This window comes from Danio rerio, chromosome 18, assembly GCF_049306965.1.
Source record: "Danio rerio strain Tuebingen ecotype United States chromosome 18, GRCz12tu, whole genome shotgun sequence".
NCBI lineage: Eukaryota > Metazoa > Chordata > Actinopteri > Cypriniformes > Danionidae > Danio > Danio rerio.
In genome coordinates this window covers 20,455,176-20,471,335 of record NC_133193.1, presented here as the reverse complement: position 1 = coordinate 20,471,335, position 16,160 = coordinate 20,455,176, and the positions used below count along the sequence as shown (strand labels likewise).

Here is a 16,160-nt window from a genome sequence, read left to right as displayed (position 1 = left end):
GCTATATCAAAACTGTAAAGCTGTTGTTCACGGGCTTGGACCCGCTTTTCCGTTTGCTGTTTACTCTCTAAAATGATCAACATCTGTGACCTATTTCAGCAAAGAAGAGCGCAGATCCCTGACCTGGAAGATCCTGCCAAGAAAAGCCTGTAAACATCTGATCAACACCCTCAGCAATCTCCACCAGCAACTGGATGAGGGTTAGTGAGGCCAGGTCACAGTGGTGTTAACTGAGAAATGATTTCATTTGTCTGTCCCTTCGAGGGCGATATTAGTTCACTCGACTGCACACTTTAAATGGCCTTCCACTGTCCTTTTTGGTCTATGACAGTATCATTTTTATTACCTAACAATGTTTTATGAATGCTCGAGTGGGTCAGAGCAAAATGCAGTCATCCTTGAGATGTGATGAGATTTAGAGATGGGGTCAACAGGCTGGAGAAAGGCAGAGCAAGACACAGGTCTCTTATTTTTGAGTGCTTGGATATTATCTGATACCTGAGAGCTGATTGATGCTTTGGTTTTTGAACCAGACTTTGAACCCAATTATTAATGTGTTTTTGGTTCTTTAAAATGCCCTGTATGGAATGTACCATCTCGTAGAATCAGGCTTAAAGAGTTATTTACAGGGAAGCATGATGCATTTTTCTGTGATAAGTGATAGTGTTTCCATATGTTTTATGGAGAACATTATGTGTCTATTGATGGGGATGTTCAAAAACAGCCAGAGCCTATGGTCTTTTTTCTGACCTTTTAGAAGTAATGTGAGAGGAGCTTATATAATACACCATATCTCAAACTGAGCCTACTATATCTTCGTTACTGAGAGAGCATATTCTAGATATTATGAAAAGAAAACATGCTCACACTAACACTTTCTTCCTTTTAATAGATAAACACTAACACTATACACACTTTATACACTAAATCTATATATTTTTAATACATAATTATACTAACACAATCATTATTTTTGTTCCATTTTCTGTTGTCTATTAAAAATTTCTGACCTTCTAACACTCATTAGTTTATATATCTGGATGCCATGCCTTCTTTTTAAAATCGTAGTTTTTTATGACTGAACTCTTACACATTTGTACGAATTAGCCACTAAACTGACAAAACATGAAATAGGCTGGAAATAAAGTGAAATCTCTACACAGTAACATTTTGAAATATTACAATTTGTTTTAATTGTCTGTTTCTAAGGTTTCTTCTAAAACGATCCTGCAGAAATCATTATGTGTTAAAAGTACTTATACTGCATATTGTTTTAGGAAAATTACCTGCATTTACATCCTTTAAAATGTTTTGTAAAAAAATAAATCTTTTGTAGCATTTTTAATGTATTTGCTGTCACTTTTAGGGTCCTATCATACAACCGGCGCAATAAGGCGCAAGATGTGTATGGCGTGATTTGTTGCTATTTTCAGACTAGCGCAGCCCTAATTTTCACATTTTCCGCCATGATGTTTAAATAGCAAATCCATTTGCGCCACTTTGTGGACTCATGGGTATTTCGGTCTAAAAAGGTGTTCTAAGGCACATTGTTGGCGCGTTGCTAATTTGAGAAAATGAAATATACAGTACCATTGACCAAGTAAAAGCTGGTCTAATGTCCAGCTGTGTTATTTTGCACCTATGCAGCTCCAAACGCTTACACATTGCTTAATACACACAGGATGTACAGCAATACATAAATATCTCTACATAGGAAAAAAATAAAGGATTAAAATGTTACAAAAAATTATTAATTTTGTAATATATTTAAGGGGGAGGGGCAGACATTTTCGGTTTATTCATGACAATTTGCATTTGTATAATGTTATAATTATTAGAAATGTTATTTATTATATGCATAATTATATTTGTTTTAATAAAAATAAGTTTGTCCATCTGTTGGGTTTTGGAGATGTATGCATCATCATATGGGGCATAAGAATAGGATGTGTGTTTGGATATAACTCATACAAACCTTTGAACTGTAATGTAACTTGTGCATCAATTCTCCCCAGGTTATCAGATGAGTCGTGAGGAAGGACAGATGGAGGCCTTTATGAGCGAACGGGAACCTGGCAGTGGTGGGAAAAGTCTGGAAACGTTGGAGCTGGAGATTCAGGAGGCTTTTCTGCGCTTTATGGCGGCCATCTTGAAAGGCTACCGCTCATACCTGTTGCCCATCACACAGGCTCCTTCTGAGAAAGCCACAGACGCCAGCTCACTCTTTGATCTGCAAGGTAAGCAGCCAAAATAGACGTGTTGAGCTTTCTCTTGTCCTGGTATGTCAACACAGCTAGTATTGTTTGTGAAAGCTCAATGACAGCTGTAATGGAGTTGCGTCATCTGTGTCGAAACAAAAAAACAATGCATTTCAGGTCCTCGGTGGCTTGTTTTGACCCGCACACATGCAGAGAGTTCGCTGTTGTTGTATTAGAGGAATGTGAAGCTCAGCAGCTGCTCTGAATGCTCGATTCTGGCCTCGTGCCTGTGGAGTCTGGCTTAAATCAGGCTTGAAATGATTGTGGCGATTTTGATAAAGCCCCATTGGAAATTAGGCACGGCTGACAGGTCCAGCAAACTGTGGTGATTAATCGAATGTCTGAGAACACATCTGCAGCCTCTTATGTAATCATTTCTTTAGTCGGATTCGTATTTCACACGACGCTCAGGCTTTCTCAGTGGTGTAATTCGCGTAATTTAAGACTTGTCTTTTTAAATTTGACTGATTAAGAGTTTAATCACAAGTGACAACTGTGACTGTGAAATATAGAGATCAACTAATGAATGCCCTCACCTTTCTTTGTTGCAATGGCACCTTTGCTTGATGTCTGAAATGACAATAGTTGTATTTTTAATTTTTAAGACGTGTCATTAGTATTATATAATAATGAAAATAATAAAATAATGTTTAACTCAAAATTCTAAAAAGTTAGTTCACCAAAAATTGAAAATTAAATTATTAATTGCTCATCTTCATAAAAGAAATTAATATGTCTTGTATGAAATTCAAGAAGTCTGATCCTCCATTGACTGCAGTAGTCCCGACTCATTCCAAGTCCAAGAAAATGCCATGAAACATTCTTAAAATATTTCAGAGGGTCAGTCGGTATTTTATTAAGCTATGAAAATAATGACTTTATTCAACAGTTTTCTTCTCCTCAGTGTCAGTATAGGGTGCATAAAGAAGACTTTGTGTGACCTATACTGACACTGAGGAGAAGAAACTATTGAATAAAGTCATTATTCAAAAGTATTCTTATAGCTTTATAATTTTCAGATTGAACCACTGAAGACACATGGACTGTTTAGAGGGTGTTTTTTGGTAATTTTCTGAACTTTCAATCTGAGTCTGTAGCATTGCTGTCTACGAATGAAGAGAGAACTCTTGGATTTCATCTAAAATATCCTAATTTGTGTTCTGAAGATGAATAATGGTTTCAGGGCATTGGAATGACATGAAGGTGAGCAGTCTATAACAGAATAAAATATTTTGACGTGAACTGACCCTTGAACTACAGAGCATTTATTGTATTGATAGCAAAAAATGTGCCATGTGTTCAGACATGTTTATATTCGTTTTTTTAGGAAATACAGTAAGAATTCTGAAACTTTATTTAATAATTAAGAAATCAGTGTAAAGAATTGAGTATTTGGTGGATTTTTAATGATCACTACTTATAAATACAGTAAATTTAAGCTCTTTTTCCATAGCTGTATATATTATTTTTGTTGTATTGTTGCTTTGATTACCTCTATTATATTGTTTTGCCAGTTACCTGAACCCTGTCCCCTTTTCTCACTGTAATGGTGTCTTCGCTTCCCATCATTCACGACTTTGCCTCTTTTTGCAGGCTTTTTGAAGAGTCGTGATCGATCCCATCAGAAGTTTTACTCCCTCATGACTAAGACTCAGATGTTCATTCGTTTCATTGAAGAGTGCTCTTTTGTCAGCGATAAGGATGCAAGCCTTGCTTTCTTTGATGACTGCGTTGACAAGGTATGACGTTTTGGTCTCTATGTATACATATTTCACTGCTGCAAAAAAAGTGCATGAAATCCCTTTATTCAGATTCACCTTTAATTGCTTTAACAAGGCTCTAAAGGGTTAATATCTTAAATTACATTACTGGCTCTTAGCAAAGGACTTGTAACAAAAAGTTCAAGGGAGGGCAAACAGTGTGATTTGTGAGAACTGTAAGGGAAAACGTTCTAAGTTGTTATTAGCTGTGCTGTTATGTTCCCTTGGGATGGCTTATGTCAGGTTGTTAATTTTCTGCGAGTATTGCTCTCTTGTTTGTTGATTTTTCCATTCTGGCTTTTTATCTGAGCAGGCTCTCCTGTTATTTTTGCTTTTCTCACTGCTCTCGTCTCTTTTCTCTTTAACTGTTGTCTTTACTTGCTTGCTTGAGCAGTTGTTTGGCACAGAGAAAGGAGGGAAGGTAAGTTGGTGAATTAAATTATTATTTTTTAACTGATAGGAGTCATATCTATTGTAGAAAATACTAAAAGTAATCAGGAGAATGTTTTTTTTTTGGATTGCAAAAGTAGAATTTACATTGACAAAGTTGTATTTTTAGACAGTAATGCTGTAATTTAAACTGTTTTGTAAAAGAAAATAAAGTGTATAGTAAAGTATAAAATAAAATGTAGTAAATTTGAAATGTAATATGAATAAAATGTAATATAAAGTCAAATAAAGTAAAAAATATATAAATAAATAAAAATATAAAGAAAATAAACAAGTAAATAAAACAAAATAAAACAACAAAATTAAGTTAAATGATGTATAGTAAAACAAATGTAAGCCAAAACCAAAATAAAGAGAGGAAAATAAAAGTAATTCAAATAAAATGTAAAAAGTGAAAAAATCCAAATATAATAAAAAAAGTACAAATTTCGAATGATTAACTTTGATTGCAGAAATTTAATTAAAATGTTTACATAAATACTATTTTAAACTATAATACTATAATTGAAATGTAACAATTTCAGTAAAAGTGTATTAGAATATGCTAAAATAAAAAAGTAATATAATACAAAATTAAGTAAATCAAAATAAAATTAACTAAAAGAAATCATTTTTAAAAATATTTTTTGTTTAATTTCTTTTAGTTTATTTTATTACATTTGTTTTACATTTTATTTTAGTATAATTAATTTCCCCCTATTTATTTTGTTTTTATTTGTTTTTCTATGCATAATTTAACCTAGTTTTAAAAATATTTTTAATTTATCCATAGAAAAGCAAATGACAATAAAACAAATAGGGGGAAATGTATTATATTACAGTAAAATAAATAAATAAATATAAAATAAAATGATGCGATAAAATAAAAAAAAAAAGAATAATTTGATAATCGTAACTTGTTTTGTTTGGTGGTTTCTTCACCACGGGCTGAAATAAATCTTGTCTTTGAAGGCGCGCACTCTCTGCTTTCATTATTAAAAACATTGCGATTTACTTCAGAGTCTCTGCAGATCCTGCATGCATAATGAATCTTTCTGTGCCATACACCATTTTGCATCTCTTTAAGTTTGCAAATGCTGCCTTTTCTCTGCATGACCCAGACTGAAGTTTTTCCTTCAGTGAACTATTTGCCTGAAGTGCTGACAAATATAGTCTCAAATAGTTGTATCACACCTTTGTAGTACATTTATATCTGTCTCAACAAAGGCACACAATCTGTTCTTGTTTAGAGGAACAGGAGTCATTTCTCAGCCCATCGTTCTCCCCACAAGGCTTCAGTCTGCTAGTAAAGACGAATGTTCAACTCGCTCTGCCTCGCACATTCAATTATTCTGCCATCAATGAAAGTCACACTTATCCTGCGCTGACCCGTCCTTTCCTTTTGAAAGAACCTTGGAGGACAGTTCTTTAGCACTGCGGTGGTAATGAAAATGACAGCTTGAGTTGATTTAAACTGGCGTGGGTTTGTGGCTTGTGTTCACAGAGGGCGTCAAACAAGAACTAGGGCAGAAAAGGACAAACCATGTACCGCCGGAACACGAAACTAACTCGATCACTATGGGAAACCTCAGTCATACAAAGTTACTTTTAAAGTTCGGCATAATTAAGTAATGCGCAATCATTTTTCATCCTGTTTTTGGCCCTATTTTTTGCTGATGACATATCGTCAGTGGTATTTTTACTTCACTACTGAATTACATATTTTTAAGAGTTAAATTGTTTGAATCAGTTCTCAAATTACACTGAACAATCAGTTTAGGAATTGCACAGACATCTGTTTATAAGTCAACAACTCAACTTATTTAGTAAAGGATTCACTGATTCAAGTGATCCATAAAGATAAAGTGATTCATTCAGAGTGAGTCTTCAGTTAACGATTTATGGATTCAAGTGATCTGTTCAGTGCAAGTTTCCAGTAAACAACTCACTCATTCAAATGATCTGTTCATAATGAGTCACCATTAAATGAATCACTGATTTAATTGATGTATTAAAAGTGAATCTCCAGTGTAGGAGTCACTGATTTAATGGTGCTTTCACACAAGCTTCGCACCCGGGTTCGCACCCGGGTTCGTTTGATGTCATAGTACATTTAGCTAGTGTGAATGTGTCTGCAGAACTCGGGTGTACATCCGAGTCAGAGATCCTTTCAGAGTGAGTCTCTGGTAAACAACTCACTAATTTAAAGTATCAATTGAGAGTGAGTCTCCAGTAAATTATTTACTGATTAAAATGATGTATTCAGAGTAAGTCTTCAGTAAACAGTTCACTGATTTAAGTGATCTATTCAGAGTGAGTCTTTAATAAATGATTAACTGATTCAGGCAATTCTTTCAGAGTGAGTCTGCATTAAACAACTCACCGATTCAAGTGATCGATTCAAAGTGAGACTCATAAATGATTCACTGATTAAATTGATCTATTCGGAGTTGAGTCTCCAGTAAACAACTAACTGATTCAAGGGATCTGTTCAGAGTAAGTCCCCGGTAAATGATTCACTGATTCAAGTCTCCTTTCAGATTGAGTCTTTAGTAAACAACTCACTGGTTCAAATTATCCAATCAAAGTGAGTCTCCAGTGAATGATTCACTGATTAAAGTGATTCTTTCAGAGTGAGTCTCCAGGAAACCACTCACTGATTCAAATTGTTCTCTCAGAGATAGTCTACAGTAAAAAACACACTGTTTCAAATGAACCTTTATGGGAGTCTCCTGTAAACAACTCTTTTTAACAAGATTTTGCAAACTGATCTGAATGGGATTCAGCGTGTAAATGTGGTATTGCATGTTTTTACTTGAATTTTCATGAATTGTCTGTGTAGTAATTAGAGTATGACACATTTTGACAACTGAATAGAGTTGAATAGAGTGTAAGTTGGGCACAGTTTGTGATTATTTCAAGGCTCTCGGGAATACTTGATTCTAATTAAACATACACGGTGTTCTGCTGTGGAAGGTTATACTACTAAACTATTTTTAAACAGTGTACTTCACTGCTGTCCTTGGCAACAAATCGCATGCACTGCTAAATGCTTTTTTTTCTCACACAATAAAATCATTTCCAATATCCATTTATGCGTTTGCTTTGTAAGCCAGGATTGAATCTAGATTATCCTGATTATAGTTTTTTGCAATAAAAGAATGGCTGACTTTTTATCTTCTACATGTCAAGCAGTTGTTGATGGATGGAAAAAATAATGTCAGTGTTATTATTAATACAGAGTTTCAGCAGTTTATAAAACGAGTCTTAATAATAGGTTGTAACTTGCTTTTCCACAACTTGAAATAGAAAAATATTTTCTTTAATGTATGTACAGTTAAAGGCCAATTGTAAATTAACAAATTTTCCAAGCGATGTTTTACAAAACAAGGACATATTGATTGTATTTCCTGTTATATTTTGTCTTCTAGAGAAAGTCATATTTCTTTAGTTTGGCTGGAACCAAAAAATTAGGTGAATATTATTAAGAGTGACCATAAGACAGGGGTGTCAAACTCAATTCCTGTAGGGCCGCAACCCTGCAGAGTTTAGTTCCAGTCCTGCTTCAACACTCTTGCATGTTTCAAACAAGCATAAAGCACAGTTAGATTGATCAGGTGTGTTTAATTAGGGTTGAAACTAAACTTTGCAGGGCTATGGCTATCCAGGAACTGAGTTTGACACCTGTGCCTTTTTTTCTATGCATTATTTTTTTCGATTAGCTGTAGATAAACCGCTGTTGTTCAATGGCTTGCTAGTTAATCAATTGCCTAGTTAACTTATTCAACTTTGTTAAGCCTTTCAATTGAACTGAATACTAGTATCTTGCAAAATAACTAAAATGTTGTCACTGTAAAATGTTGTCAATCCACTGTCATCATGGCAAGAAATTAACTAAGAGAAATTAGTTATTAGATATTCTGTTTAGGGGCAGCGCAGGGGGTAGCACTATCACCTCACTGCAAGAAGGTTGCTGGTTTCTGTGTGGAGTTTTCTAGTTCTCCTCATGTTCGTGTGGGTTTTCTCTGGTGCTCCAGTTTCCCCACAATCCAAAGACATGCGCAATAGGTGAATTGGGTAAGCTAAACTGGCTGTAGTGTTGTGGCTGGAAGGGTATCCGCTGTGTAAAACATATGCTCTATAAGTTGGCGGTTCATTCCGCTGTGGTGACCCCTGATTAATAAAGGGACTGAGCTGAAAAGAAAATGAATGAATGTATGATATGTTTAAAAAAAAAATTTGAACATGTCTTTCTCATGTGAAACAGCACTGGGAAAACTTTCTAATAATTTGGCTAATAGTTTTTTTTTTTATAGATATCTAAACATCCTTCAAGACAAAATCCAAGATGTATATATGCCTAGAAATGTAACATTTTATGGTTCAGTAAGAACAAATGTTTTTACTGAACTTAAAACTTAACTGAAATTAAAACTACATTTCACAGATCTTTTTATTTCAGTCATTTTATATCTTCAATAAATTTATCTTGATTTAAGAATCTTCGTACACTTACTGCTACTACTATTAATAATAATATGAATAATAACAGCAACAATAATTATATTTTATGTGGGTATTTATAAATGTAATATTTAAAAATAAATAAATTCCTATGGTTTCAAACTTTGTTTTGTACCGTATTCATGGAAAGTGCCTTGTGGCATCCTAATGCATTACACAGCTCTATAATCGACACCACAGCCATCAGTGCTGTTTTTGTCTGTTAAAAAAGGCAGAGATTGATCTAAAACCTTCCCAGGGAATCTCATTTGGCAAGTGCTGGAAGTACCTGAATCTGCCGTGTCACTCTTGTCTGCCCAATAACTTTAAAACTATGTGATCCAAAACCCTTTTGCTGAGGATGCTTAACAGAGGCTTAAATGGATTTTCACTTTATCGATAGACATAAAGCTTTCCTCATTTTCAGTGTACTACAATAGCATGGGCTTTATGATGCATTTATAGTGCATTTATAGGCTTGTAGACAGGGTTTGTCTGAAGGCTAAATGTACAGTGGCTCCTCTGAGCTCTGGCTGGCCTATAAAGAGCTCTGGAACGGTTTCACGGCCCTCAAGCAGGACAACATTGAGCATTAAGTTCAGGTCAGCGCACTTGCAATGTGTCTGTGGCAGATGGAGGATCAGAGCTTCTTCATACAGATGTGAGATCTGTCAGACACAACGATATGGGAGATTATCAGGCTCATTTACACTAAAACCTGTGCTCTGTCTGATCTGAGGTCAGATCATCTGTGCTTAAAGTTTCTTGGCACATCCAGACAGTGGAAAATCCCTTGGCATGGCTTCGTGGCTGGTTTCGGATTCAGTTCTCAGTTTTATAAATGATAAAAAAACTTATATATACAGTTGAAGTCAAAATTATTAAACCCCCTAAATTAATAGCCCTCCTGTTTATTTCTATACCCGATTTCTGTATAACGGAGAGAAGATTTTTTAAACTAATTTCTGGACATAATAGTTTTAATAACTCATTTCTAATACCGGATTTATTGTATCTTTTTCATGATGACGGTAAATAATATTTTTGTAGATATTTTTTAATACACTTCTATACAGCTTAAAGTGACATTTAAAGGCTTAACTAGGTTAATTAGGTAAACTAGGCAAGTTAGGGTAATTAGGCAAGTTATTGTATAACAATGGTTTGTTCTGTAGACTATTAAAAATATATAGCTTAAAGGGGCTAATAATTTTGACCTTAAAATGCTTTTTAAAAACTTAAACTGCTTTTATTTTGGCCGAAATAAAACAAAATAGACTTTCCCCATAAGAAAAAATATTAGCAGATATCTGTGAAAATTTCTTTGCTCTGTTAAACATAATTTGGGAAATATTTAAGAAAGAAGAAGGGGGTTTAATAATTCTGACTTCTGTAAATTCTGAATTCTGTAAAACTGTAAATTAAATTAAACATAAATAGATTTTTCTGTGTAGTAAAACAAATAAAAGGAAGTAAAATACATTGAAATAAATAAGATAAATGCTAAATAAAATAAAAAATAATCTATTTAAATACAATTATGGTATAAATAATTAAAATTATGGAAAAATTTTGAATTAAAGTTAACAAAATTATAAAAAGTTCCAGTAAATATACTAAATATATAGTAAAGATTTATTATGATAAAATGAAAATGTAAAGTACAATTCTTACAATAATATATAGTGTTAAAATAAAATCTACTAAAATATAATGTAATCAAATTTATTTAAAAAAATAACATAAAATAGATTAATTGATTTGAGATTACTAGTAAATAAAGATAAATTCTAAACAAAATAAAAATAATAAATAAAATTATGTAAAATCAAAAATAAAAAGATACACAAAACTGAAAATAATAATAAAAAAAATAATAAAACAAATAATGATATAATGCAAATAAATGTACAGTTTTCAAGAAACAATAAAGGAACTCAAATAAACTAATATAAAGTACATAAACATGTGATAAAATGCCATTTTTAAACCTTCATGTTGCCATAAATGTTCTCTCCGGTTCCGCTTTCTAACATATTTTCCTCTTTTCAAATGACCTCTATTAGCCTCCAAGCTAAAATATGTTTTTTTTCTCCATCACTGGTCATTGCTCATAGCGAGTGTAAGTTTGTGTAGAAACGGAAGAGCTGTCTGGGTCTGACTGAATGTGTTTTTACTCTAGGTGGACAGCGATAAGCCAGAGGACACTAGGCTTATTGAACTTGACAAATCCCACCGGAGCGAACACACGGTCTTCATCAGCCCTCCAGAGCTGCCAGCACTTCCAGAAGGAGAGGAGCCACCTATGGTTTACAGGTACAACAGACCAAACACAAGCTGTCACGATCAGCAACACCACCACATAAACAGTACATTGCCGCACAGATGGCATTGTTGCGGTAGTGTAATCCCCTTCCAAAACCTCTCACAGCAGGATGAATAAAGCTCTCGGAGGATCCCGGGTCTTCAGAAAAACTCTCACTATAAAGCAATAATACACACCCCTTAGAGAGCATGTGATTATGTTGAGGGGATCTGTTATTTTGGGATTTGGTGTGGTTTTCGAACAATGGGGTTTCTTGACGTTGAGGATTAACACTGTGTTTACATAATAACGTTTTAAAATGAAAGTTTAGTGCGTTTGAGTACGTTTTGGGGGCCTGAACAAACAAAATGAACGTAACAAACTAAGTTAAAAGTGCGTTTTTTTTTTTTAAAACAAGAACATTGTCATATCAGAGTATACTAAAAAAGATACACTTTGTTTTGAAAACTGTGATGTTATGCATATTTGACATTGCAAACTACTGGCCTGTCATCCTTGAAACATTTTTTTAGAAATCATTTTCACAGATGTTTGTGAATGGAGATCATACTGATCACATTGCCGTCCATGCAAAAACCTTTTTAAAATGCAGAGGAAAAATTATATCCATTTTAGCACATAGATTTTGTATAAATATGCCTTAAGATTGTCCTATCATTTAAGTAAACATCTTTTTAGCATAATTGTGGCATGCCTTTTATAAATACTCATAAATATTTAACTGTTGTTTTCAATATTTAATCATTTTTAAATAAAAAAATGTATTGCATATATACACTGTTAAAATGCAGGGCTCCACGTAATTCATTCATATTGTCCCAGCACATATAAATAAAGCTAACTTTATAGATTTAACAAATTTAGGTGGATTGAAAAAAAAAAATTAAGTTGTCCCAACAAAAATTCCAATAATTGTGTTGTTTCAGGTCATTTTAAATAAGTAGTTTGAACAAGCAACAAAAGAGTGTATTTAAGCAGAAAGTATTCAATATTGAATTCAGTAAAATTCAGTATTATACTATATTATATTATTCATAGAATGAACCACCATTTTATCCAGCATATGTTTTATGCAGCAGATGCCCTTCCAGCTGCAACCCAGTACTGGGAAATATATTATATTTTATTTTATTTATAATTTTTTTCTTTATTTATTTATTTTATACAACAGCAGGAATATTTGTCAAACTGTTTAGTGTCCTCTGCTTGTTGCTGTATGTGGGCAGAGTAATACACAAAGATGAAGGGTGAAGAGGCAGTATGAGTGCTGTTACTGGCAGAATATCACACGGCTATCAGCCAGTCAGATTCAAGAACCAGACAAAACTGTTGAATAAGTTTTATATTATATTATATTATATTATATTATATTATATTATATTATATTATATTATATTATATTATATTATATTATATTATATTATATTATATTATTTTATATTATATTATATTATATTATATTATATTATATTATATTATATTATATTATATTATATTATATTATATTATATTATTTTATATTATATTATATTATATTATATTATATTATATTATATTATTTTATATTATATTATATTATATATATTATAAAAAAGGATTTTTGTTGCTTGTTAAAAGTACTTATTTAAAATGAGTTAAAAATGGGAAATAACACAATTCTTATGTGTTTATTTGGAAAACCTTAATTGTTTTATGTTCAATCTACTTCAATTTGTAAAAGCAATTAAGTTAACTTAATCAATTTGTGTCAGAACAACAAGAAGAAATGGGGTCGAATCCAGCAGTTTTTACAGTGTATTTTATCATATATTGGTGATCAGTGTTAGGCACACATTTATGCTTAATTATATATTTCATATCATTTCAATGTAACTGCACTTTAGCTTTTATAATCTGCAGATTTGTAGTCATATTAATATCTTCTCTGAAGCTGCAGAATCTCAATGGTACTCTTGCATTAAGTGATGCATGCTGTAACGTTGTGGTTTTGATAAATAACGTTTGACATGTCTTGACAGTAACAATCTTTGGATGTCTTACAGTTACAGCGGCTTCCCGGCACTGAACGCTCAACTCTGTGAGCATCAGGATGGTCTCAGAGTCCCCAAAGCAACATCAGCCCTGAGACACATCAGTCCCATCAGCCCTGCTGCTATATTCCGTCGCTCCCAACAGGTTTATATTTTCAAACGCTAACCCATGATCCCACTTGTCAAATCTCTCCTCCTCCTCCTCACTAATGTCCTGATCCTCCCTCCGTAGGAGATCAAATCAGCCCAGCGGATGGCCAAAACCTACTCCTCCATCCCTCAGATGTGGTCTAAATGTCTCCTCAGGCACTGTCACGGTCTGTGGTTCATCTGTTTGCCTGCGTACGTCAGCGCGTGTCACTCTAAAGTGCGCGCTCTGCATACTGCTTACGATGTGCTAAGAAACATGCAGGACAAAAAGCTGCAGCCTCCAGATGAGGTACAGTCGCCTCTATTGATTGCTTTGATCATTTGCGAGTAGTGCTGCAGGTCTAGACTGCAGAATCTTGCACTTGTGTTGTGATTTTGTGTTTAACGGTTTGTTTCTGGCCCTCTGGAGGTGTGTTATCGAGTGCTGATGCAGCTGTGTGGGCAATACGGTCAACCTGTTCTAGCGGTTCGAGTCCTGTTTGAGATGAAGAAAGCCGGAGTTCAGCCTAACGCCATTACATATGGATACTACAACAGAGTGAGTGTAGTTTTCTCATGTTAAAATATACACATTCATTTCAAGGCCCATTTACATAAAAAATATAGTTATGAAAATAGCTGTAGAGATTACTATATAAGGTTCCACAGCGGCAGATGATACTGTTGTGTTAAATATTAGACTTCACTGAAGTTATCATGCTCATTAAAACAGAGTAGTTTATAGTTTATTAAATGGAAAAAATAAATAATGTGTTTTATGCTAGTGTGGCAGTAAAATGTGCTCCTATCTATCTATCTATCTATCTATCTATCTATCTATCTATCTATCTATCTATCTATCTATCTATCTATCTATCTATCTATCTATCTATCTATCTATCTATCTATCTGTCTGTCTGTCTGTCTGTCTGTCTGTCTGTCTGTCTGTCTGTCTGTCTGTCTGTCTGTCTGTCTGTCTGTCTGTCTGTCTGTCTGTCTGTCTGTCTGCCTGTCTGTCTGTCTGCCTGTCTGTCTGCCTGTCTGCCTTTCCATACAACCATCTGTCCATTCGTTCATCCATCAGTCCATCCATCTATCTTAACAATTGCAGCTCATCCATCCATCCATCCATCCATCCATCCATCCAGCTTTTTATCCTATCCATCCATCCATCCATCCTTCTGTTCGTCCTATCCATCCATCCATCCGTCTGTTCGACCCATCCATCCATCCATCCATCCATCCATCCATCCATCCATCCGTCTATTGGTCCTATCTATCCATCCATCCATCCAACCATCCATCTGTTCATCCTATCCATCCATCCATCCATCCATCCATCCATCCATCCATCCATCCATCCGTCTATTCGTCCTATCCATTCATCCAACCATCAATCCATCCATCCATCCATCCATCCATCCATCCGTCTATCCGTCCTATCTATCTATCTATCCATCCATTCATCCCTCCGTCTGTTCATCCTATCCATCCATTCATCCATCTATTCGTCCTATCCATTCATCCATCCATCCATCCCTCCCAACTATTGCTGCAATAGATTACATTTTTGTAGATTTCATGTTAAATCATGGTAAAATATATTTATGATATATAGGTCTATACATATATATTTTGTGCAATCATTTAATCCACTAGGTTTAACCGTTTGTCAGAAATATGTTTGTAACAATTGAATCCTTCTATCTATCGGTTTGTCTGAATCTTTGCTTGCATTTCATGTACTTTCTATTGGTATAATATAATGTCTATATACATTACAGTTTTTCTCAGTCACTTTGGTGCATTTCTCAGATCAGAATTAAAATTTGCCAAACAGTAAGTGCATTTTTCAAAACAACACATACAAATATCAAAACACCATGGATTACCTGCAAAACACAGTCTCCATGCTCAAAATCCTGTGGACATCTCTCAAAACTAAATTTCTGTGTCTATAAACGTGTCCTTGTGTTATTGTGTGCGGATAAGACAATAACAGTGTACTCTGAAGAGCTGTTCTGATGTAAATTATCGCAATATTTTTTGTCTGTTTGTTGGTACTGTAATTTGTTGACAGATCATATCATTTTGATACAGAAAGGAAGAGACAGCACTGCATAGCACAAAGAAAAAACAAAAATAGAGATGTGAAAATAGGACAATCTCCTTTTAGACCTTCATTAGAAAAAATCAAGATTCACCTGAGAGAAATGTACCAATTGTGGACAGATTTAGAAAAAAGTTGAATGGAAATGTATAGAAAAATGCATTATGACAAAATATAATGACAACTTCTTCAGCCATTTTGCTTGTAAAGACTTACGCCATTAACAAATGTTGTAGGGTGTGAGACAATTCAACAGAGACACAAATAATGCATTTTGCTCAACATGACATAAGCAATTGATATTGTAACATCAGAGAACTGCACGTAATCATTTGCATTATTGTACAAAAGCATTTGCAATGAGAAACTGCTTTTCTGATGTGCACAAGTGACACAATGATGTGAGGATTGAACAGGTAGTTTTGAGAATTTCTATTCTGATCTAAGAAATGGACCAAAGTTACTGAGAAAAACTATTTTAATGCAGGCACCAAAATGGCTCTTTTCTTCAACCCTGAAATACAAGCTCAAGCTGACCCCCCAAAAAGTGTATATTTTTCTAGATTGAGTTCAATATCGAAAGGACTTGTTTATCCTCTCATGTGGAGCAGTTTT

The 16,160-nt window shown here is 34.1% G+C and overlaps 1 protein-coding gene across 5 annotated transcripts in view; it reads left to right on the top strand.

The window, feature by feature from the left end:
- dennd4a (DENN/MADD domain containing 4A) overlaps window positions 1–16,160 on the top strand; it is a 58,790-nt gene that overhangs the window by 17,902 nt on the left and 24,728 nt on the right. For 3 of the 5 annotated variants that reach the window (XM_005159103.6, XM_005159102.6, NM_001080989.2), the window contains 7 exons: window positions 100–200; window positions 2,016–2,237; window positions 3,852–3,997; window positions 11,133–11,266; window positions 13,319–13,451; window positions 13,539–13,745; window positions 13,866–13,994. In XM_005159103.6, the coding sequence (XP_005159160.1) occupies window positions 100–200; window positions 2,016–2,237; window positions 3,852–3,997; window positions 11,133–11,266; window positions 13,319–13,451; window positions 13,539–13,745; window positions 13,866–13,994 (1,072 nt within the window). Of the gene's footprint in view, window positions 1–99; window positions 201–2,015; window positions 2,238–3,851; window positions 3,998–4,412; window positions 4,440–11,132; window positions 11,267–13,318; window positions 13,452–13,538; window positions 13,746–13,865; window positions 13,995–16,160 lie in introns of all 5 variants that reach the window. The other 2 variants (XM_005159101.6, XM_005159100.6) reach the window with 1 other exon arrangement.